General features: G+C 43.9%; 1 protein-coding gene across 11 annotated transcripts; it reads right to left on the minus strand.

The window, feature by feature from the left end:
* Position 1: 1 nt before the first annotated feature.
* Positions 2-23,555, minus strand: LOC123996673 (G-protein-signaling modulator 2-like). Of its 11 annotated transcripts, none has more exons than XM_046300262.1 (15): positions 16,824-17,174; positions 15,275-15,441; positions 7,812-8,033; positions 5,360-5,495; positions 4,800-4,939; positions 4,456-4,579; positions 4,088-4,203; positions 3,507-3,662; positions 2,727-2,835; positions 2,278-2,428; positions 1,913-1,992; positions 1,498-1,695; positions 1,100-1,262; positions 599-834; positions 2-430 (listed from the first exon to the last, which is right to left on the minus strand). In XM_046300262.1, exons 2-15 carry the CDS (start codon positions 15,337-15,339, stop codon positions 254-256), a joined length of 2,073 nt encoding a protein of 690 aa, XP_046156218.1. In that variant the 5' UTR covers positions 15,340-15,441; positions 16,824-17,174; the 3' UTR covers positions 2-253. The 11 variants fall into 11 exon arrangements, with proteins under 11 accessions (XP_046156218.1, XP_046156216.1, XP_046156219.1 ...); XM_046300260.1 differs by having other exon boundaries at positions 16,800-17,173; XM_046300263.1 differs by having other exon boundaries at positions 16,888-16,966.
* Between the last annotated feature and the right edge of the window lie 223 nt (positions 23,556-23,778).

A 23,778-nucleotide genomic window follows, 5' to 3' on the forward strand; every position in this document is an offset into this window, starting at 1 on the left:
GTTTAACTATGAAAAATCGTCAGTTTATTGCACTGTCTGGGTCATTCACACACTGAGAAAGGCTGAAAGGAGCCCAGTCAACACAACATCAAAGTAACATCTCTGCCAGAATAATAAGTCTGTACATTAGGACTCCATGATTTAGTGTGGTGGGGTAGATCCATTTTCAGTTAGGGCTTTGGTAGAGGAATGCATTTGTGTGCTGGTTTCTGGGCTGAGAGAAGCTGAGGAGAGGTAGAAGTAGACAAGCTGGTCAGTCCGAGATGGGCTGGTTAGGGTCGACGCTTAGGGGTGGTGGTGGGACCCGCTGCTCGTCCATCCGGTTAGCCTGGGAGCGCAGGATAAGGCTAAAGAAGTCCTCAGCTGGGACAGTAGGACCTCTAGTGGAGGGAGGGGGTTCTTCACACCGCTGGTCATTCAGTCTTGAACCCTACACAAGTACATTGGGATAGACCGGATTGTGATCTCAAATCGGCAGTCTTTCAATAACTTTGGTACATAAGTTACCATTCATCTTTACAATAGGTGCTAATTCATTATGTAAGCTTATACTAACTTCTTTGTCAGAGTACCAACTAAAATAGGCTGTCTTGATTACCTGGCACTTGACTAGCATGTCAAAGAAGACGTCGTCATCCTGAGGCTGGTCAGCACTGGTCATCAGGCGACTGAGCATGGGGCGGAGCCTGATGGGCTGATCGGAGGTGCTGAGACGTAGACCGGGGAGGCTGCTGCCCACGCTGGCTCTCTGCTCGTCCAGTCGACTGCCCTGGGAGCTGTCCCGCAGATCCAGGCAATGCCCAGGCTCCGGGTTGGCCTCGCATGCGAAAGTAGCTACAAGAGGCGGAAGAGGAAAGGGAGGTGAGGATAGAATGAGTGGAAGGAAGAAGTAGTTTCAGTTTAGCCTGAAATCCACTTCTCCAAAGCAACCTTTTTCCCAAACCTGTTTTATTTATCATAACCACAAATCTAACAAGGAGTAAAATAACCAGTGCATGAGCTCCTATCCCCGAATAAGGGATAGGCATTGGATGACACTTAGGTCACCAAGTGCAACATTGGTGGGGGTGGCATGCAGAGGGGGGCCGGGGTAACTCACATTTCCTCATGGCTACGGGCGGGGTAGTACAGGGAGAGAAGGGATCGGAGAGACGGCTCTCGCCGTCCAATAAGGAGCACCTTTGGTCGTCCATTCTGCTGCCCTGGAAACGACTGAGGAGGTCGAAGAAGCCATCGTCACCCAGAGTGTCAGAACATCCGATCTACAGGAGAAAAGATCAACAAAACACCCATTAAAACAACCACAAAAGACTGTCACGACAAACATCAAAGACTATTACTAAGGCGAGCATGTAACAATAGACTGGATATACCACATTATGGATTTACTGTACTAAAACCACAGTAGGCTGTTGAAGCCATAGGAATATAATTTAAAATAATAGCCAAACCAATTCCATTATTTCTATGTAAAGACATATCCAAGGTTAAAGCTACCTTGACTCCTGACTTATGCGTGTCCATCTCTCGGGCTGTGGGCTTGTTGCTGGTGTCTTGGAGGACCCCACCTCTGGTAGGAGAGCTGTGTTTCTTGTGTTTCTTCCCTCTGAACCGGTTGATGAAGAACAGTTTGGAGGAGGCCTTGGCCATGCTGGATTTAGGGTTAGAAGGCCTGAATACATCTTCGTCCCAGTTCTGTGGTAATGGCAGACAGTACATGAAACAACACAGAGGGCAAGGGGGGATAGGTGGTGTCTTGGCAGTTTAGTTGATGTCACTGCTGCTATATAACCAATCAATAAAAACATTTACATAAATCAATACAATTGTAACATGATTGATGAGAGACATTTCTGCTCCTAAGCCTATGTGAGTGTTAATATGCATGTACTGTACATATTTTTTTACACACTTCTACAGTTGTTTTCTCAGGGCCCAGTCCTATAAGCTCCAAGTCCTCCATACTGTTACTCCTTCCTTCTGACTTCACACCTGAAACAAACATCAGAGGTGGGTATTTCTCCAATATGGATCAACATGCATTCGTGTCGCTTTGACAGGCTTGCACCAACTGACTCCGAACTACAGATGTGTAAGGTTTAGAATAATGAGTATAAATGGAATAATGGTTATTTCAAATAATAATAAATGCCATCTACAGTAGGAATCAAACTCACGATCGATGTTGCAAGCGCCATGCTCTACCATTTTTATTTCAACTAAACTCAAATATAGTTTATAATAATGTTACAGGTAGGTAGGCCTGTAGGGACTTACCTGGTAAGGTATCCTGCTTCCTGTGGTTCTCAGTCAGAACAGAGCTGTTGTTAGTGTTGAGGCTTGAGCTTGGGTTCTGACCCAGACCCAGAACTAACCTCAGGTCTGCCATATTCATCCTGGCTGTTGCCTCACCATTTTTGTCTCCAGTCTGGACCGGATACAGGATGAGAAGAGGGAGAACGAGCTACATAAGAACATAACTTAAACATAGCAAGGGAATAATATGCCCATATAGAGAGTTGAGGTTGTTGTCATCGCCCCTCCCCTCAGTTATTTTATCCATAGGGAATTTGCAGAGTTGTGACTTATTGGATAATAATGAGCAGGTTATTTCCATGTAGTTCCTCCGATGTGCAGCAGAAAGAGATGTGACTAGATAACAGGTACTGATAACATGCATTAGATTGGGAAGAGTACACAGTTGACCAGTAGCAGTAAAAAGACACCTCTTTAGATATCTCCAGATGCTTCTCAGCAAAGTGAATGGCCTTCTGATGATTCCCCAAGGCTGTGTGGGCATTTCCTAAACTCCAGCATGCTCTGCCCTCCCCAACCCTGCACAAACAGAAAGAGGAGCCCCAATGAATTTAGAGAACACTTCACTACTGTGATCACATTGAGCATGTTCAACAAAGCATGTGTGTCCAGGGTAAAGATGATAAACTGTGTGTGTGTATGTACACTACATGATCAAAAGTGGCGGCAAGTTTTACCCCACTCCAGCCGACATTTAGCATTGTGCATGGTGATCTTAGGCTTGTGTGCGGCTGCTCGGCCATAGAAACCCCTTTCATGAAGCTCCAGACGAACAGTTCTTGTGCTGACGTTGCTTCCAGAGGTAGTTTGGAACTCGGTAGTGAGTGTTGCAACCGAGAACAGACGATTTTTACGCTCTTCAGCACTCAGCAGGCCCGTTCTGTGAACTTGTGTGGACTACCACTTCACGGCTGAGCCGTTGTTGCTCCTAGATGTTTCCACTTCACAATAACAGCACTTACAGTTGACCGGGGCAGCTCTAGCTGACTTGTTAGAAAGGTGGCACCCTATGACAGTGCCATGTTGAAAGTCACTGAGCTCTTCAGTAAGGCTATTCTACTGCCAATGTCTATGGAGATTGCATGGCTATATGCTCAATTTAAATACATCTGTCAGCAACGGGTGTGGCTGAAATAGCCGAATCCCCTCATTTGAAGGGGTGTCCACATACTTTTGTGTATATAATGTACCTGTCCTTGAGCTCCTGTGCGATGATAAGGTGTTTGAGGTGGTAGTCGATGGCTCTCTGGTAGTCCTGCTGCAGTGTGTAGGTGTTCCCCAGGCTATAACAGGCCTGAGCCTCCACAGCCTTATCCTTCAGCACCATGGCCAGCTGCAGAGTCTTCCTGGGTAGAGGGGGAGGGCAGAGGCACAAACAGGTCAAGGGTCAGAGGGTGAGTAAGAAGCGGTCACCACCAAACACTAGTCTTGCTTGTTCCTAATTTATAGGCAGCTGTGGGCAGAGACTGCAAAAACACAATATTTCGTTATCATTTTCACCTCACTAAAACGCCTTCTCTTCTCATTGCTTGCCCTCACTCATGTTTATTTATTAAGTTTGTCAAGTTAATTTGGACAGGGACAATGTACAACAAAAACAAACATCTCAGAAGTAAGAAGTGATGCGTTCCACCAAAGTTGCACCAGAGTTAGCGAACATCTGTCAAACAAGTTGTGGACCAACTAGAGAGTACTAGACAGGCGTGTCTGAAAAAGCACTGGGCCGCTGATGGTTGGTCTAAGGAAGTGAGTTTAGTAATCTACTACTCACTTGTAATGTTCAGCCGCCACTTCAAACTGGTCTAGGAAGATGTATGCGTTGCCTAGGTTATAGTAGGCCCTCCTCTCAGCCGCCCTGTCCCCAAACTCCTTAGCGATGAGGAGACGCTACAACAAGAAGTTAAAGAAGCAGATTGGTCATTGGTTACAGGTTCTCAATCCCTCTACATAATAATGGGGAGATCATGCAATACAACATTATCTACACAGGGATGTCCATCCCTTCGTCACAAATGGCCCCCTATTGCCTATATAGTGTAAATAGGGCGCCATTTGGGACGCATACTGTTATAATCTATTACCTTGACTGTTTATGGATGCAAGTCAGGTTCTATGATGCCACTAAGTTAGGGTATGTACCTGTCCATGGGCCACCACAGCTCGCTGGAAGTTTCCGAGCAAATAGTGTGTGTTACCTAGGTTACCATAGGTCCGCCCCTGTGCTGCCCGATCCCCCAAGTCCTTCACAATGGAAAGGTTGAATCTATGGTAAACAGAAACACACAAAAATATATAAAAAGGTAACACATTTACAAAAGTCTATTTATTCAGACTGCCATTTAATGTAAAATCTCGGACTTATTTTTCAGCAGACGCAATCATAGATACAATTAAAAACGTAACACACTTACAAAAGTCACATTTATCTATTGACACATTTTAAATGGGCAGATTCCATTTTAGAAACCAACTGATAAACTCACTCGTAATACTCTGTGGCTTTGTTCAGAGCGACCTTGGCCTCCTCAGGGATTTCTCCTGGCTCTGCTCCAGTCCAGCAGATGCTTTTCCCCTTGGCATGGTAAACGTTGCCAAAATTATACAGCGCTCGGGCCTGCCCAACCTACATGCACACACAGGCACCACCAGACAGGAACAGACCAATATAACCAACGTTGTAATTATACACTTAAAATACATTACCCAGCACACAAACACAGGGGTCGGGTGTCAAACTATTCTAGACATCAGCACACAACTATTCCTCAGTTATTCTAGTTCCCCAACTATTCAGCTGTGAGAGACCAAGCTGCCTGTTATGGCCACCACCAGAGGTCACCTGCCCTAGTCCTGGAGAGTCCTGGGTATTCACGCTTTCGTTCCAGTCTAGCACTAAATCCCAGTTAACCATGTTTTGGTTGAATGATTGAATCAGACGTCTTAAGTGTTGGGTTGGATCCACGATCAGCACACCTTTCAGCTTTCCAGGACCAGGGTTGATGACTACTACTCATTACAATCACAGTATATTACTTGTACTCACCTTATCATACATCCCTCTGGTAATGTCATAGTGTCTTTGGCAACAGACCACTGCTTCCTCAAACCTTCCCAAAACCTTCAAAGTGTTCCCAAGGTTACCACTGGCTTTTGCTTCTCCAAGTTCATCTCCAATGGTTCTGGAGAGAAATCACATCCCCACACAGAATCTTAGACATGTCAACGATTTACAGTGCCATGTCACTTCCCCAGCTCTCATTTCTTCAGACATTCACCTTTAAGAGCTTAACAAACCTCGGCTTGGACCAGTTTTCAAGAGCAGCATAGCTCCTCTACTTGCCTAGTCTTATGACGTCTTCACTTGAATAAAGGCAGTGGCTTAGGGCAGACCTTAGAATCTAAGGGTCATGGCGGTGCTGTGTACCTGATCATAGTGAGGTCATGGCGGTGCTATGTACCTGGTCAGAGTGAGATCATGGCGGTAGTGTGCACCTGGTCAGAGTGAGGTTGTAGCTGTTTTGTGATGTCATTGCGGTGCTGTGTACCTGGTCAGTGTGAGGTCCTGCTAAGTGTGTGTACCTGGTGAGGTTGAGGTCGTGGTGGTGCTTGGTACCTGGTGGAGTTGAGGTCGTGGCGGTGCTGTGTACCTGGTGAGGTTGAGGTCGTGGCGGTGCTGTGTACCTGGTGAGGGTGAGACGGTGCTGTGTACTTGGTGAGTTCGTGGCGGTGCTGTGCACCTGGTGAGTTCGTGGCGGTGCTGTGTACCTGGTGAGTTCGTGGCGGTGCTGTGTACCTGGTGAGTTCGTGGCGGTGCTGTGTACCTGGTGAGTTCGTGGCGGTGCTGTGTACCTGGTGAGGTTGAGGCTGTGCTGTGTACCTGGTGAGGCTGTGCTGTGTACCTGGTGAGGCTGTGCTGTGTACCTGGTGAGGCTGTGCTGTGTACCTGGTGAGGTTGAGGAGGTGCTGTATCCCTGGTGAGGTTGAGGTCGTGGAGATGCTGTGTACCTGGTGAGGTTGAGGTCGCGGAGATGCTGTGTACCTGGTGAGTTCGTGGCGGTGCTGTGTACCTGGTGAGTTCGTGGCTGTGCTGTGTACCTGGTGAGGTTGAGGCTGTGCTGTGTACCTGGTGAGGTTGAGGCTGTGCTGTGTACCTGGTGAGGCTGTGCTGTGTACCTGGTGAGGTTGAGGAGGTGTGTATCCCTGGTGAGGCTGTGCTGTGCACCTGAGGTTGAGGTCGTGGAGATGCTGTGTACCTGGTGAGGTTGAGGTCGCGGAGATGCTGTGTACCTGGTGAGGTTGTGGCGGTGCTGTGTACCTGGTGAGTTCGTGGCGGTGCTGTGTACCTGGTGAGTTCGTGGCGGTGCTGTGTACCTGGTGAGGTCGTTGGCGGTGCTGTGTACCTGGTGAGGTCGTTGGCGGTGCTGTGTACCTGGTGAGGTCGAGGCGGTGCTGTGTACCTGGTGAGGTCGAGGCGGTGCTGTGTACCTGGTGAGGTCGAGGCGGTGCTGTGTACCTGGTGAGGTCGAGGCGGTGCTGTGTACCTGGTGAGGTCGAGGCGGTGCGTGGTGCTGTGTCCCTGGTGAGGTCGTGGTGGTGCGTGGTGCTGTGTCCCTGGTGAGGTCGTGGTGGTGCGTGGTGCTGTGTCCCTGGTGAGGTCGTGGTGGTGCGTGGTGCTGTGTACCTGGTGAGGTTGAGGCAGTGCTGTGTACCTGGTGAGGTTGAGGCAGTGCTGTGTACCTGGTGAGGTTGAGGCAGTGCTGTGTACCTGGTGAGGTTGAGGCAGTGCTGTGTACCTGGTGAGGTTGAGGCAGTGCTGTGTACCTGGTGAGGCAGTGCTGTGTACCTGGTGAGGTTGAGGCAGTGCTGTGTACCTGGTGAGGTTGAGGCAGTGCTGTGTACCTGGTGAGGTTGAAGCAGTGCTGTGTACCTGGTGAGGTTGAGGAGGTGCGGTGTCCCTGGTGAGGTTGAGGAGGTGCGGTGTCCCTGGTGAGGTCGTGGTGGTGCGTGGTGCTGTGTACCTGGTGAGGTCGAGGCGGTGCTGTGTACCTGGTGAGGTCGAGGCGGTGCTGTGTACCTGGTGAGGCAGTGCTGTGTACCTGGTGAGGTTGAGGCAGTGCTGTGTACCTGGTGAGGTTGAGGCAGTGCTGTGTACCTGGTGAGGTTGAGGCAGTGCTGTGTACCTGGTGAGGTTGAAGCAGTGCTGTGTACCTGGTGAGGTTGAAGCAGTGCTGTGTACCTGGTGAGGTTGAAGCAGTGCTGTGTACCTGGTGAGGTTGAGGCAGTGCTGTGTACCTGGTGAGGTTGAGGCAGTGCTGTGTACCTGGTGAGGTTGAAGCAGTGCTGTGTACCTGGTGAGGTTGAAGCAGTGCTGTGTACCTGGTGAGGTTGAGGAGGTGCGGTGTCCCTGGTGAGGTTGAGGAGGTGCGGTGTCCCTGGTGAGGTCGTGGTGGTGCGTGGTGCTGTGTACCTGGTGAGGTTGAGGCGGTGCTGTGTACCTGGTGAGGTTGAGGTCGTGGCGGTGGTATTCTAGAGCCTTGCTGTACTCCTGCAGGTGGAAGTAGGCGTTGCCCAGCTGGCTGTAGATGGCGCTGAGGATCTGGAGGTCCTCTGTGCCAACCTGGATTGCCGACTCAAAGAAGGATACCCCGGCACGGTAATTCCCCACCTTACACTGCCTCTCCCCCTCCAGGGCCAACTCCAGACAAGACGTCTCCATCCTAGAACGAGAAGAAGAACACTTTATAGCCCATAGTCTGTGTGTGTGATCAGACTATCTAGGAACATAAACTAATATCAGAGGAAATTCAGGATAAAACAACATTAAAAGCCAACAACAACAACCACCACTTGACAACAAATTTACACATACGATAAGATAGAAAAAAGCAAAAGGATCAGTTACGGTCAGAGTACTGCCCCATTCAGGTCTGTTTGCACACATGACAACTGCTATCATTGTCAAGCCAAACATGGCATAACAAGAGTTGGCATATGATAGCACAAACAGACTGGCACTCAAGCTGGCACAATTACCGTGTATGGATGAAGACCATCATGAAAATAAAATAACCGCCTTAGCCGTAAATAAAACAACAGCTGACTGAAGATGGGACCGCCGGGAATTTATGCGATTGAGTCAGTTTCGGCCATAACATGGACTCTTAAAAATGTTATGAACATTTGATTTGAGTTTCTAAACATAGTCTATCGGTAAATAGCCTACCCATTTTTACCTACCTCATCCCCATACTGTTTTTATTTATTTACTTTTCTGCTCTTTTGCACACCAATATCTCTACCAATATCTCTATGGTCTAATGTTGTTATGGTCTAATGGTCTAATGTTGTTATGGTCTAATGGTCTAATGTTGTTATGGTCTAATGGTCTAATGTTGTTATGGTCTAATGGTCTAATGTTGTTATGGTCTAATGGTCTAATGTTGTTATGGTCTAATGGTCTAATGTTGTTATGGTCTAATGGTCTAATGTTGTTATGGTCTAATGGTCTAATGTTGTTATGGTCTAATGGTCTAATGTTGTTATGGTCTAATGGTCTAATGTTGTTATGGTCTAATGGTCTAATGTTGTTATGGTCTAATGGTCTAATGTTGTTATGGTCTAATGTTGTTATGATCTAATGGTCTAATGTTGTTATGGTCTAATGGTCTAATGTTGTTATGGTCTAATGGTCTAATGTTGTTATGGTCTAATGGTCTAATGGTGTTATGGTCTAATGTTGTTATGGTCTAATGTTGTTATGGTCTAATGTTGTTATGATCTAATGGTCTAATGGTCTAATGTTGTTATGATCTAATGTTGTTATGGTCTAATGTTGTTATGGTCTAATGGTCTAATGTTGTTATGGTCTAATGTTGTTATGGTCTAATGGTCTAATGCTGTTATGATCTAATGGTCTAATGTTGTTATGATCTAATGTTGTTACGATCTAATGTTGTTATGATCTAATTGTCTAATGTTGTTATGGTCTAATGGTCTAATGTTGTTATGGTCTAATGTTGTTATGATCTAATGGTCTAATGTTGTTATGGTCTAATGTTGTTATGGTCTAACATAACTTCGGCAAGACGGAGCTGCTCTTCCTCCCGGGGAAGGACTGCCCGTTCCATGATCTCGCCATCACGGTTGACAACTCCATTGTGTCCTCCTCCCAGAGCGCTAAGAACCTTGGCGTGATCCTGGACAACAAACTGTCGTTCTCAACTAACATCAAGGCGGTGGCCCGTTCCTGTAGGTTCATGCTCTACAACATCCGCAGAGTACGACCCTGCCTCACACAGGAAGCGGCGCAGGTCCTAATCCAGGCACTTGTCATCTCCCGTCTGGATTACTGCAACTCTCTGTTGGCTGGGCTCCCTGCCTGTGCCATTAAACCCCTACAACTCATCCAGAACGCCGCAGCCCGTCTAGTGTTCAACCTTCCCAAGTTCTCTCACGTCACCCCGCTCCTCCGCTCTCTCCACTGGCTTCCAGTTGAAGCTCGCATCCGCTACAAGACCATGGTGCTTGCCTACGGAGCTGTGAGGGGAACGGCACCTCAGTACCTCCAGGCTCTGATCAGGCCCTACACCCAAATAAGGGCACTGCGTTCATCCACCTCTGGCCTGCTCGCCTCCCTACCACTGAGGAAGTACAGTTCCCGCTCAGCTCAGTCAAAACTGTTCGCTGCTCTGGCTCCCCAATGGTGGAACAAACTCCCTCACGACACCAGGACAGCGGAGTCAATCACCACCTTCCGGAGACACCTGAAACCCCACCTCTTTAAGGAATACCTAGGATAGGATAAAGTAATCCTTCTCACCCCCCTTAAAATATTTAGATGCACTATTGTAAAGTGGTTGTTCCACTGGATGTCATAAGGTGAATGCACCAATTTGTAAGTCGCTCTGGATAAGAGCGTCTGCTAAATGACTTAAATGTAAATGTAAATGTCTAATGTTGTTATGGTCTAATGTTGTTATGGTCTAATGTTGTTATGGTCTAATGTTGTTATGGTCTAATGTTGTTATGATCTAATGTTGTTATGGTCTAATGGTCTAATGTTGTTATGATCTAATGTTGTTATGGTCTAATGTTGTTATGGTCTAATGGTCTAATGTTGTTATGGTCTAATGTTGTTATGGTCTAATGGTCTAATGTTGTTATGGTCTAATGTTGTTATGGTCTAATGCTGTTATGATCTAATGGTCTAATGCTGTTATGATCTAATGTTGTTACGATCTAATGTTGTTATGATCTAATTGTCTAATGTTGTTATGGTCTAATGGTCTAATGTTGTTATGGTCTAATGTTGTTATGATCTAATGGTCTAATGTTGTTATGATCTAATGTTGTTATGATCTAATGGTCTAATGCTGTTATGGTCTAATGGTCTAATGTTGTTATGGTCTAATGTTGTTATGGTCTAATGGTCTAATGTTGTTATCGTAGAATGTATGCACACATGACTGTAAGTCGCTTTGGATAAAAGCGTCTGCTAAATGGCATATATTATTATTATTATTACCTGTACATGACCATTTATCACTCCAGTGTTAATCTGCAAAATTGGTCGCAGTTGCAAATGAGAACTTGTTCTCAACTAGCCTACCTGTTTAAATAAAGGTAAAATAAAAAATAAACCCCGAGGTCCAACATCGTGATACTTTCGGGGACTCCTGCGAAGCAGACTTGGCAGACTCGACCAGGGTTTGGGAAGTCAATGAGATAAGTTAAAAATGATTCCCTAGTTGTTCATTTTCTCGATTTCTAAAGGCACGACCTACATTCCAGCCCATGGCTTAAGTAGCTAAACATGTAATTACTCCAACTTTATGAAACTGACACGTTTTTCTTTTAGCCGAAGACAACTTTACCGAAGGAGTGACTTTCGTTTGATTGCATGCACATGCGCAGTTCGTCGTGACACAACCGCTAGACCCAATGACGTGTTTCTGCGCGCAAGTTTAGCTAGCCAACGTCGCCATGACATCGCCTAAAGCTGTGATCGGGGACTTCCGTTGGAGAAGCAGTTTCTAAAATTCTTCATACTAAATCATCTTTGTTTTGTTGCGCCTTGCAGGAACAAGCAACTGGGTCTTCAGTTGCCAAGGCAACGCACCCCACAATGCAGCAGCACACATAAATATAATCAATAGAAAGGGCTTGGAACCTCTAACCCTGGCAATTTGACTGGTAAACCCATGGGTACACTCGCAATGGCTGTCTGGTATTGTGATGCAATAATTTCCATGTTAATGTAGAATGTTCATTCAAATGATGTTACTGATGTGGCTCATGCAATGGAATATATTGTTTGTAATGTCAGTTGAGTTGAATCAACAAATCATAGCACATATTTTACACATTTTACAGCAGTCCACCCAACATCATGCCATCATTGACATGACTGGGGATGCCTGTTCTATATATTCAATTTCTATGGCAGCACATGCAGTTCGTAGCAGATGAGAGGAGAAAATGTGTAGTCGCATTTTTTTTGTATAATAATAATAATAATAATATTTAATTTTTTGGCTAATCAAATAGTTATTACGGTAAAGTGGTCATTTGGCTGTCCAATTACTGTCATCCAAAATTCCATGACCATCAACAGCCCTACACCAGACCAATGACATGGACTGTAGAAATACCTTGTCATGTTGGTATACAGAACCAAACTTCTCTCCACCAATGCAGTTCGGCTCCACAGCACACCCATATGTGTTTGTGGTTAGGATCTGCATCTATACTGTAGAACTCCACAGTCCACACCCTGCCACCACTGGCTTCTAAAACAGCTGTGGTTGGTTACTCCTCCAGGAGGTTCTGTTGCTTTCTTAAAAGGAAAGGCTTCAGGCTTCCTTTCATGCCACTACAGATAAAGACAGAAAAACAATAACAAGTGATTCCATATGCTCTCTCCAGGATAGCAATGTCGTTCACCAGACTCTTGGGCTATTAGCCTGGGGACGAGATTATCTACCAGGAGAATATAGTGCTGAGGTGGTGGAAACTATGGGATTATTATGACATCACATAATTATAGCCTACATCATGGCTTAGTCCAAGCATGACTCCCACCTCCATATGGCACAGCATATTACATACAGTATGCTGTATGCATGGGGTCTGGAGTGGTAAGAACATTGTCAACTCAATCCAATACCTGAAATACAATAACCACCTGCTCTATTCATACCAATCAAACACTTCCAGCATCTGATTCAAACTTCAGTGAACATTAGCTGACTGAAATATAGCACTTCATGAACAGCAACAAACCAATGTCCATCAAGACAAATCGTTACAGTGTTTAGAGTTATATTAGAATATAATGCCTAAGTTTTGGGCCAGTCAAGAGCAGTCTTCAATAGACCTCAGTACTGTACCTGTAAACAACACAGTACTGTACCTGTAAACAACATACAGTACTGTACCTGTAAACAACATACAGTACTGTACCTGTAAACAACATACAGTACTGTACCTGTTGCCTCTTTTCATCCTCACCCACTCTCGAACCCTTGACAGGATGGACATCAAGCTTCTCGATCACTCTGTCACTGGCTATGATCGAGACCTGCTCCTTCAGGGTGAGACAACTCAGCTGCTGTTGTTTCACGTGCTGACACATACCGAGGACGGTGACCTGTTAGCCAGCCCAGACAAAAAAACTCCTCTCCCTAGTAAGACTCTCCACCAACGACACAGTCTCTAAAACAGTCTCTCTGACCTGCCGTAACAGCACAACTTTGGGCTACAACTGCCTTCTGTCCAGAGATTCCTGACCCCTCCCAGTTGGATGTCCAGACTGTCAAATCTTTTGTTGACAGTTCAGTCAGGGCTTCAGTCTCTGGGTAACGTTAGGTTTTCACGTACAAGAATGGGTTCAGGAGTTGTAGTGACTACAGTAAGCTGGGCTAAGCCGACGGCTGCATTTCTGGTTCAGCCTCCCTCCTCATCTGGGCCACCGGCTGGTGTGTGTCACATCTCATTAGCCAGCATGTTCAGAGGTAATTACAGGGGCTACTAAGTGGCTCCGGGGACGACTAATGCACTCTGTCAAACTCACTCCTTTTTACTGGTGTCACAATAAAGCAGTTAGCCATAATACTGGACACTTATTGAAAGATGTTATTGTCTTGAAACAGATCTTAATAAAAAGAGACGAGATGCAGTGAACCCGTACATGAGAGTCGGTGAGGTCGGACTCTTTAGCCGCGTTCACATTGGCACTTTGAAGTGACTCAAATCCTATTTATTTGCGTATCCAATTCAAATCTGTTATTTTTCCTGCATTCTGCCAGTTTGAAAATAACATGTGGTAGCTAATTAGCTTGTTAATTGTTTACAAACAAATGAGTGAATGTGATAGAAAGCAATACAGCTAGCTAGGACTCATTTTGAAAGTTGGATTATCTTATTCTTTAAGGCTTTAAAATTATTCTTACCCTATGATTGTGAACATCAAAGCAACTGAGAAATGTCCATAGCAGGCATTGTCACCTTAGCTTGCCACATAACTTCTGAATGATAGGAAGCACAAGCACCACCAATCAGTCTACACCACTGCGCACACTGCGTCGTTACTATGACAACTAGCGTAGACTTGCCAGCAAACGACTGCTGTCTGAACACACATAAATCCGATTTGGTAATTTGTAACTTGCTGTTTGGACAGTCATTAGTCCCAAAAAATATTTGAAAAACAAAACTGATTTGAGTATTAAGGCCTGCAGTGTGAACAAGGCTTAAGTCACAGATATCATGAAGTCAGATACTACAGCAGCATATTGAACAAGGTAAAAACTCCATTCCCCACAATGCAGTTGTAGCCCTCTCCTTATCCTTCAATCAGGTAAATAAAGCCAATCTGTAGAAATCCACTTGTGTGTATTTAGTGCATTAACGCATTAATGACTGTCCTGGCCCAAGGTGCCCTTGGCTTGGGTGTATGCTATGGTCAACCACTATGTCCACAAATTAGCTTTCACAAGGACAGATTGGCATCAAAGCTCCACAACCCCAACTGACCAGGCACTGGTTAGGTCAAGCCTCTGAGTTAGACTATATTGAATTAAGGTTTCAGTCAAGGACATGGCGAGGACATGAGATCATTTGTCTGTTGACCTGGATCTTTACTCCCATGAAATGAGGCTGGCTATTTTTACAAGCAAAAGAGACGTTGCTATGCAATCTATATGATATGGGAGTTTAAACATAGGATTGAATCCAATCCAGGGAATTCTATGGCTTTCTACCAAAAACCTCAAAGGCTATTTGTCAACACATGTCAACGTATTTGACTGTCAGGGCAAGTAATGTTCTCAGACTAGGCCTATGTTCCAAGAAAACCGGTCTGTGAAATGACAATTGTATACATTTTGAAATATTCTTCAGTTCAGAAACACGCTCCAAAATGGAGAGTTCCCACCAATGTGTGGTTGGGTTCACACAGTGTGCGCTGTGGAGGAGAGAAGCCAAACTGTATAGACATTTGAAAGCAAGTCAATCACTTGAGGATTCTCATTAATGTTTCATTCTGCTATTAAATATTGACAGGAACGAGACACTGCTTACAACCCAGGCCTCTTTTGCCTACTCCAACAGGCCTCTCAGCTCCATATCACTGGCCTCCCACTGGGGAGTAGGTTTACTGAGACTGAGAACACCCCTATCATTGTCACCACAGGGAACACAGACTGAACACTGAATTAACCAAAATGCACTGAACAAATAAACACAATACATCTTTGATAATACGCCAGATGTGATTTTTTAGTATACTCCTTCCCTACTGCCCTGGGAAAATAGTTTTTTCTTGAATTAGACTATGGTATAATTTGTTATAATATTCCTGCTTGCAGAACCCTTTAATTGATAAGCACTCAGCAGCAAATCTTCAACATTCCAAAAAGGGCAGCATAGTTACATGCCCAAAACGAGAGAACACACATACCTGTGGCGGACATGAAGAGCTTGCTGCTTGTCCTGCGCACTTAGCAGAGAAACACTGGTGTCCATTTGGGTGCATAGCAAGCAGAGAAGTCCTTATGTGATCCACATTAAAACCAGGTGGGGAAAAAGAGAGCTGTAGAGCATGGTGGGGGGATCCCAACCAACCATCTGGGAGAAATACAATTCAGTTGCTTAAATAAATCTAATCCAGATGTAAACAAAGGAAGTCATGAAGCCACTGCTGTGTGAGTGTCAGAGGGCAAGAGACACAGTGATACAAATACCCCACACAAACACTCTACAAGGGAACAAAGACCTTGCACAGGTAAAGTAAGCTCCCCCTCTCTCATTTCACTTGTTCCACTCTCCATCTCTCAATCACCCTCGATCTACCCATCTCTGTTCCATTAGAGGGAAACTGGAGATGCTGTGTGAGGGCAAGGCCTTGTTCTCCATGTGCAGCACCATAGCAACACTGACCCACTGACACAGGTACAGTAGCCAGAAGCTGCATCAGCTGGACATATCAATGGTGAAGGTCATTTCCATGTAAAAGGATGTGAATGTGAAGTTCATAGGAGCATATCAAATGGTGTCAAATGAAAGATAAGAGTCTATATTTTAGGGAAATTAAGGCACAGATATGTTTTCAACCATTTTCTATCCTAAAAATTTGGAAAAAGCAAAGGCTTTGATTTCTGATCACACAGTTAGAACAGGGATCTTAAAATACATCTACTAGAAGTCTTAAACAATGACATGCTGGTGGGTGGTAACATTAAAATAAAACCCAGCCCTGAAACTAAATGTAGGCTGAAAATAATTTAGAATAGGAAAAGACACCACATTCACACGGATTTGCAAAAGTGTGCAGTTCGGATTTGTCACTTCAAGCCCAAACTTATTCCGAAATGATTGACAAACTTGATAAAGATGAGCAATTCAACATATATTCCACATCGGTTCAACGCAATTTCCAATGTGTGCCCAGTGGGCAATGACTGTATAAAATAAATCATTCTATATTGTATGCTCAAAAAACTTGGGAAATTACATTATTTTATACTAATATTTGCTCAGAGAAAGAGATTGTTTAAAAAGTTTTTTTTTTCTCTTTCAAAAAGTTAGTGTTCAAAAATATTAACACCCCTAAAAAAGTGAATAAATAAAGTAGTCAAAAGTTTAGTATTTGGTTCCATATTCCTTGCACAAAATTACTATATTAAGTTTGTGACTCTCAGATTATTTTGTGCCCAATAGAAATGAATGGTAAATAATGTATTGCCATTTTGTAGTCGCTTGTATGATAAGAATATAATGTTTCTAAACATCTCTACATTAAATGTGGGTTCTACTATGAATACAGATAATCCTGAATTAATCGTGAATAATGATGATTGAGAAAGTTACAGAGGGTCAAAGATCACACCCCAAGACATGCTAATGTCTCACCATTACCAAGAACATGGGAGGTTAACATGCCTTGGGGGTATGATCCTTGACCCTCTGTAAAGCATATTACACACAGAGAATCTCACTGCCGTAGGTACTTATCACAGTGGGAGGCTGTTCTTTCTCTTGCTAGAACAAAAGCGGTACTTGCAGCGTGCTGACCCTGGTAGTGATGATTCTTCTTGTAGAATTGCGATGCTTGTCACTGGCCAACAACTTGACTATGAGCCAATCAGAATGCACAAACCCCTATCTGGGGGAGCAAACAGAACATTTTGGAAACAAATAGGGCATTTTCTCTGTACATCCATGGATGAGCCAGTCACACTTCATATGCAATGTAGGCTATGGGATTGTCTTAGCTAGCTAAGTGTACAAACGCAATGCACACAACACTAAACACTTCCTCCAAGCTAGTGACCCACTGTAGCTAGTGTTGGACATTTTAATTAAATCACAATGGATTAGCTAGTTTCCATGACACAGCTGCCAAATCAGTGCAGTGTCCTTAGCTTGTATGTTTTGCTAGCTAGCGAATATACTAAACGTGAAACATAAAACGTCTATGGTAGAGATTTGGTCCGGTCAACCAAATTTGTCAGTTTGTGGAGGAGCTCATTAGAATAATAGCAAAGGGAAAATTTGTAAGTCGCTCTGGATAAGAGCGTCTGCTAAATGACTTAAATGTATGTAAAATGAAAAATCTGTCGTTCTACCCCTAAACAAGGCAGTTAACTGTTCCCTCGGCACCGAAGACGTGGATGTCGATTAAGGCAGCCCCACGCACCTCTCTTAATCAGAGGGGTTGGGTTAAATGCGGAAGACACAAATGATAGTCCCACTAAACGCAAACCAGATGGGATTGTGTATCGCTGCAGAATGCTGTGGTAGCCATGCTGGTTAAGTGTGCCTTGAATTCTAAATAAATCACTGACAGTGTCACCAGCAAATCACCCCCCACACCATAACACCTACTCCATGCTTTACGGTGGGAAAAACACATGCGGTGACCATGGAATCAAAATCTCAAATTTGGACTCCAGACCAAAGCACAAATTTCCACTGGTCTAATGTCCATTGCTCATGTTTCTTGGCCCAAGCAAGTCCCTTGTTTTTATTGGTGTCCTTTAGTAGTGGTTTCTTTGCAGCAATACGACCATGAAGGCCTTATTCACACAGTCTCCCCTGAACAGTTGATGTTGAGATGTCTTTGTTACTTGAACTCTGTAAAGAATTTATTTGGTCTGCAATTTCTGAGGCTAGTAACTCTAATGAACTTATCCTCTGCAGGAGAGGTAACATACATTTCCTAAGATTGAACATGTATGTCAATCTTAGGAAATTCCCATATTCTAGGAAGGTCACACTATTTATGAGAATGTATGAACTGCTTTTGTTTTGTGAAGTGACATATTTATTGCATTTGTTACATATAGAACTGGAAAGTAAATCCAATAAAAAGATGTTAAAAGAGTTCAAGTTTCAAATATAAAGCCAACTACACCTATAGGCATATTCAGTTGAAGTCGGAAGTTTACATTCCCCTTAACCAAATACATTTAAACTCAGTTTTTCACAATTCCTAACATTTAATCCTAGTAAAAATTCCCTGTCCTAGGTCAGCTAGGATCACCACTTTATTTTAAGTTGAAATGTCAGAATAATAGTAGAGAGAATGATTTATTTCAGCTTTTATTTCTTTCATCACATTCCCAGTGGGTCAGAAGTTTACATACACTCAATTAGTATTTAGTACTACCAACATAGAAAGGGATCTAACTCCTCTAGCTCCACAATGAAATAGGGTGCAGGCCAGCTAGCAGGCTGTTAGCCAGCCTGCCAGCTTAGTGGAGTCTGCCACTAGCACAGTAGTCAGCTCAGCTATCCCCATTGAGACCGTGTCTGTGCTTCGATCTAGGTTGGGCAAAACTAAACATGGCGGTGTTCGCCTTAGCAATCTCACTAAGATAAAGACCTCTTCCATTCCTGCCATTATTGAAAGAGATCGTGATACCTCACATCTCAAAATAGGGCTGCTTAATGTTAGATCCCTTACTTCAAAGGCAGTTATAGTCAATGAACTAATCACTGATCACAATCTTGATGTGATTGGCCTGACTGAAACATGGCTTAAGCCTGATGAATTTACTGTGTTAAATGAGGCCTCACCTCCTGGCTACACTAGTGACCATATCCCCCGTGCATCACGCAAAGGCGGAGGTGTTGCTAACATTTACGATAGGAAATTTAAATTTACAAGAAAAAAAATGCAGTTTTCGTCTTTTGAGCTTCTAGTCATGAAATCTATGCAGCCTACTCAATCACTTTTTATAGCTACTCTTTACAGGCCTCATGGGTCATATACAGTGTTCCTCATTGAGTTCCCTAAATTCCTATCAGACCTTGTAGTCATAGCAGATAATATTTTAATTTTTGGTGACTTTAATATTCACATGGAAAAGTCCACAGATCCACTCCAAAAGGCTTTCGGAGCCATCATCGACTCAGTGGGTTTTGTCCAACATGTCCGTGTACCTACTCACTGTCACAGTCACACTCTGGACCTAGTTTTGTTCAATGGAATAAATGTTGTGTATCTTAATGTTTTTCCTCATAATCCTGGACTATCGGACCACCATTTTATTACGTTTGCAATTGCAACAAATAATCTTCTCAGACCCCAACCAAGGAGCATCAAAAGTCATGCAATAAATTCCCAGACAACACAAAGATTCCTTGATGCCCTTCCAGACTCCCTCTGCCAACCCAAGGACGTCAGAGGACAAAAAACAGTTAACCACCTAAATGAGGAACTCAATTTAACATTGCACAATACCCTAGATGCCGTTGCACCCCTAAAAACTAAAAACATTTCTCAATAGAAACTAGCTCCCTGATATACAGAAAATTCCCGAGCCCTGAAGCAAGCTTCCAGAAAATTGGAACGAAATGGCGCCACAACAAACTGGAAGTCTTCCGACTAGCTTGGAAAGACAGTACCGTGCAGTATCGAAGAGCCCTCACTGCTGCTCGATCATCCTATTTTTCCAACTTAATTGAGGAAAATAAGAATAATCCGAAATGTATTTTTGATACTGTCGCAAAGCTAACAAAAAAGCAGCATTCCACAAGTGAGGATGGCTTTCACTTCAGAATTAATAAATTCATGAACTGCTTTGAGGAAAAGATCATGATCATTAGAAAGCAAATTACGGACTCCTCTTTAAATATGCGTATTCCTTCAAAACTCAGTTGTCCTGAGTCTGCACAACTCTGCCAGGACCTAGGATCAAGAGAGACACTCAAGTGTTTTAGTACTATATCTCTTGACACAATGATGAAAATAATAATGGCCTCTAAACCTTCAAGCTGCATACTGGACCCTATTCCAACTAAACTACTGAAAGAGCTGCTTCCTGTGCTTGGCCCTCCTATGTTGAACATAATAAACGGCTCTCTATCCACCGGATGTGTACCAAACTCACTAAAAGTGGCAGTAATAAAGCCTCTCTTGAAAAAGCCAAACCTTGACCCAGAAAATATAAAAAACTATCGGCCTATATAGAATCTTACATTCCTCTCAAAGATTTTAGAAAAAGCTTTTGCGCAGCAACTCACTGCCTTCCAGAAGACAAACAATGTATAAGAAATGTTTCGGTCTAGTTTTAGACCCCATCATAGCACTGAGACTGCACTTGATGGCAAATTACCTTTTAATGGCATCAGACCGAGGCTCTGCATCTGTCCTCGTGCTCCTAGACCTTAGTGTTGCTTTTGATACCATCAATCACCACATTCTTTTGGAGAGATTGGAAACCCTAATTGGTCTACACGGACAAGTTCTGGCCTGGTTTAGCTCTTATCTGTCGGAAAGATATCAGTTTGTCTCTGTGAACGGTTTGTCCTCTGACAAATCAACTGTAAATGTTGGTGTTCCTCAAGGTTCCGTTTTAGGACCACTATTGTTTTCACTATTTTTTTTACCTCTTGGGGATGTCATTCGAAAACATATTGTTAACTTTCACTGCTTTACGGATGACACACAGCTGTACATTTCAATGAAACATGATGAAGCCCCAAAATTGCCCTCGCTGGAAGCCTGTGTTTCAGACATAAGGAAGTGGATGGCTGCAAACTTTCTACTTTTAAACTCGGACAAAACAGAGATGCTTGTTCTAGGTCCCAAGAAACAAAGAGATCTTTTGTTGAATCTGACAATTAATCTTGATGGTTGTACAGTGGTCTCAAATAAAACTGTGGAGGCCCTCAGCGTTACTCTGGACCCTGATCTCTCTCTTGACGAACATATCAAAACTGTTGCAAAAATCAGAAACTTTCTGTCCAAAAATGATGCAGAATGAATCCATGCTTTTGTTACTTCTAGGTTAGACTACTGCAATTATCATATTACTCCAGTGCTAGCCTCCCTACACTGGCTTCCTGTTCAGGCAAGGGCTGATTTAAAGGTTTTACTGCTAACCTACAAAGCTCCTACATATCTCTCTGATTTGATCCTGCTGTACATACCTACATGTACGCTACGGTCACAAGACGCAGGCCTCCTAATTGTCCCTAGAATTTCTAAGCAAACAGCTGGAGGCAGGGCTTTCTCCTATAGAGCTCCATTTTTATGGAATGGTCTGCCTACCCATGTGAGAGACGCAGACTCGGTCTCAACCTTTAAGTCTTTACTGAAGACTCATCTCTTCAGTGGGTCATATGATTGAGTGTAGTCTGGCCCAGGAGTGTGAAGGTGAACGGAATGGCTCTGGAGCAACGAACCGCCCTTGCTGTCTCTGCCTGGCCGGTTCCCCGCTCTCCACTGGGATTCTCTGCCTCTAACCCTATTAGTGGGTCTGAGTCACTGGCTTACTGGTGCTCTTTCATGCCGTCCCTAGGAGGGGTGCGTCACTTGAGTGGGTTGAGTCACTGACGTGATCTTCCTGTCTGGGTTGGCGCCCCCCTTGGGTTGTGCCATGGCGGAGATCTTTGCGGGCTATGCTTGGCCTTCTCAGGATGGTAAGTTGGTGGTTGAAGATATCCCCCTAGTGGTGTGGGGGCTGTGCTTAGGCAAAGTGGGTGGGGTTATATCCTTCCTGTTTGGCCCTGTCTGGGGGTATCATCGGATGGGGCCACAGTGTCTCCTGACCCCTCCTGTCTCAGCCTCCAGTATTTATGCTGCAGTAGTTTATGTGTCGGGGGGCTAGGGTCAGTTTGTTATATCTGGAGTACTTCTCCTGTCTTATGTCCTGTGGGACATACCCCTGTACCTTTTGCAGAATATCAGTCTGTTCCTGATATTTTTCCTGTAGAGAAGTGGCGTCTTTGCTGCCCTTCTTGACACCAGGCCATCCTCCAAAAGTCTTCGCCTCACTGTGCGTGCAGATGTACTCACACCTGCCTGCTGCCATTCCTGAGCAAGCTCTGTACTGGTGGTGCCCCGAACCCACAGCTGAATCAACTTTAGGAGATGGTCCTGGCGCTTGCTGGACTTTTTTGGGCACCCTGAAGCCTTCTTCACAACAATTGAACCGCTCTCCTTGAAGTTCTTGATGATCCGATAAATGGTTGATTTAGGTGCAATCTTACTGGCAGCAATATCCTTGCCTGTGAAGCCCTTTTTGTGCAAAGCAATGATGACGGCCCACGTTTCCTTGCAGGTAACCATGATTTACAGAGGAAGAACAATGATTCCAAGCACCACCCTCCTTTTGAAGCTTCCAGTCTGTTATTCGAACTCAATCAGCATGACAGAGTGATCTCCAGCCTTGTTCTCGTCAACACTCACACCTGTGTTAACGAGAGAATCACTGACATGATGTCAGCTGGTCCTTTTGTGGCTGGGCTGAAATGCAGTGGAAATGTTTTTGGGGGATTCAGTTCATTTGCATGGCAAAGGGGGACTTTGAAATTAATTGCAATTCATCTGATCACTCTTCATAACATTCTGGAGTATATGCAAATTGCCATCATACATACTGAGGTAGCAGACTTTGTGAAAATGTATCTTTGTGTCATTCTCAAAACTTTTGGCCACGACTGAACATTTGGTAATAAAGGCACCAAATTGTGCACACACTGCTAGAACTGGTTTTTAGAAATATTTGTAGATGCAGGGCTTTCACAGAATTCACCCAAACAACTCAATAGGGTCTATTATTATATTATTATATTATTGGAGGATTTTTCATTACCTTACCTGTATGAAATATAATTGTAGTATGCCCAAAAATATCTGAAAATGTTCATAATGATTTAGAATACACAATGATTTCAGAACTTGTCAGACAACGCTTAAAACGTATCAGGGTTTTCTTTTTAAAGCCATTTATACAGGTAATTCTGATATGTACCCTAGAATTCAAAGTTCTGTTTACCTGAACATTCTGAAAATGTGTCTGATGGATAGCTTTGAATGTAAGTTTTCCAATGACACCTGATTAAAGGGTATAATTGAGCAATATCTTGTATACTGACATTGTTTGACATAGGGGAAAATGTATGGGATTGGGGGATGAAAGAAAGAGTGATAACACAGAGAAAGTTATCATTTCTGCACTGCTATCACACATTTCCCAACTCTAGGGACATAAATCCACCCCCCTGATCCCCCTGGCTCATGGACTATTAAAACGGGCCCAGGACAGTAGACTACAACACACAAAAGACTGCAAAAAAATGGTTAGTAGTCTACATATTCATGTATTTCGCCTACGTTTCCGTGCATATATATTTATGTGCCCCAAAGTTAACAGGCAAAAGTTGTCATACGTGGAGTCATCTGGCACATAGTAGACTAAACAAACTTACCTTAAGTGTATTCAGATTCACCGTTCAAAGAGGTTTAGACTGTAGAAAACTAACAGCAAAATGCTATATATTGTTTTCAAGTAGATTTTTAGCAAAGACCTTGCTATAGTAAAAAAATATATATTTATCTCCCCCTCCCCCAAAAAATACATCGGCCAATGGCGTTATAGAGATTTTGAAGCTAAGCCACGCCTATTTTTTTTTACATTAATTAACCATGTTTCCATCATACTTTTTCATGCG

The sequence above is a fragment of the Oncorhynchus gorbuscha genome, linkage group LG15, assembly GCF_021184085.1.
Source record: "Oncorhynchus gorbuscha isolate QuinsamMale2020 ecotype Even-year linkage group LG15, OgorEven_v1.0, whole genome shotgun sequence".
Lineage (NCBI taxonomy): Eukaryota > Metazoa > Chordata > Actinopteri > Salmoniformes > Salmonidae > Oncorhynchus > Oncorhynchus gorbuscha.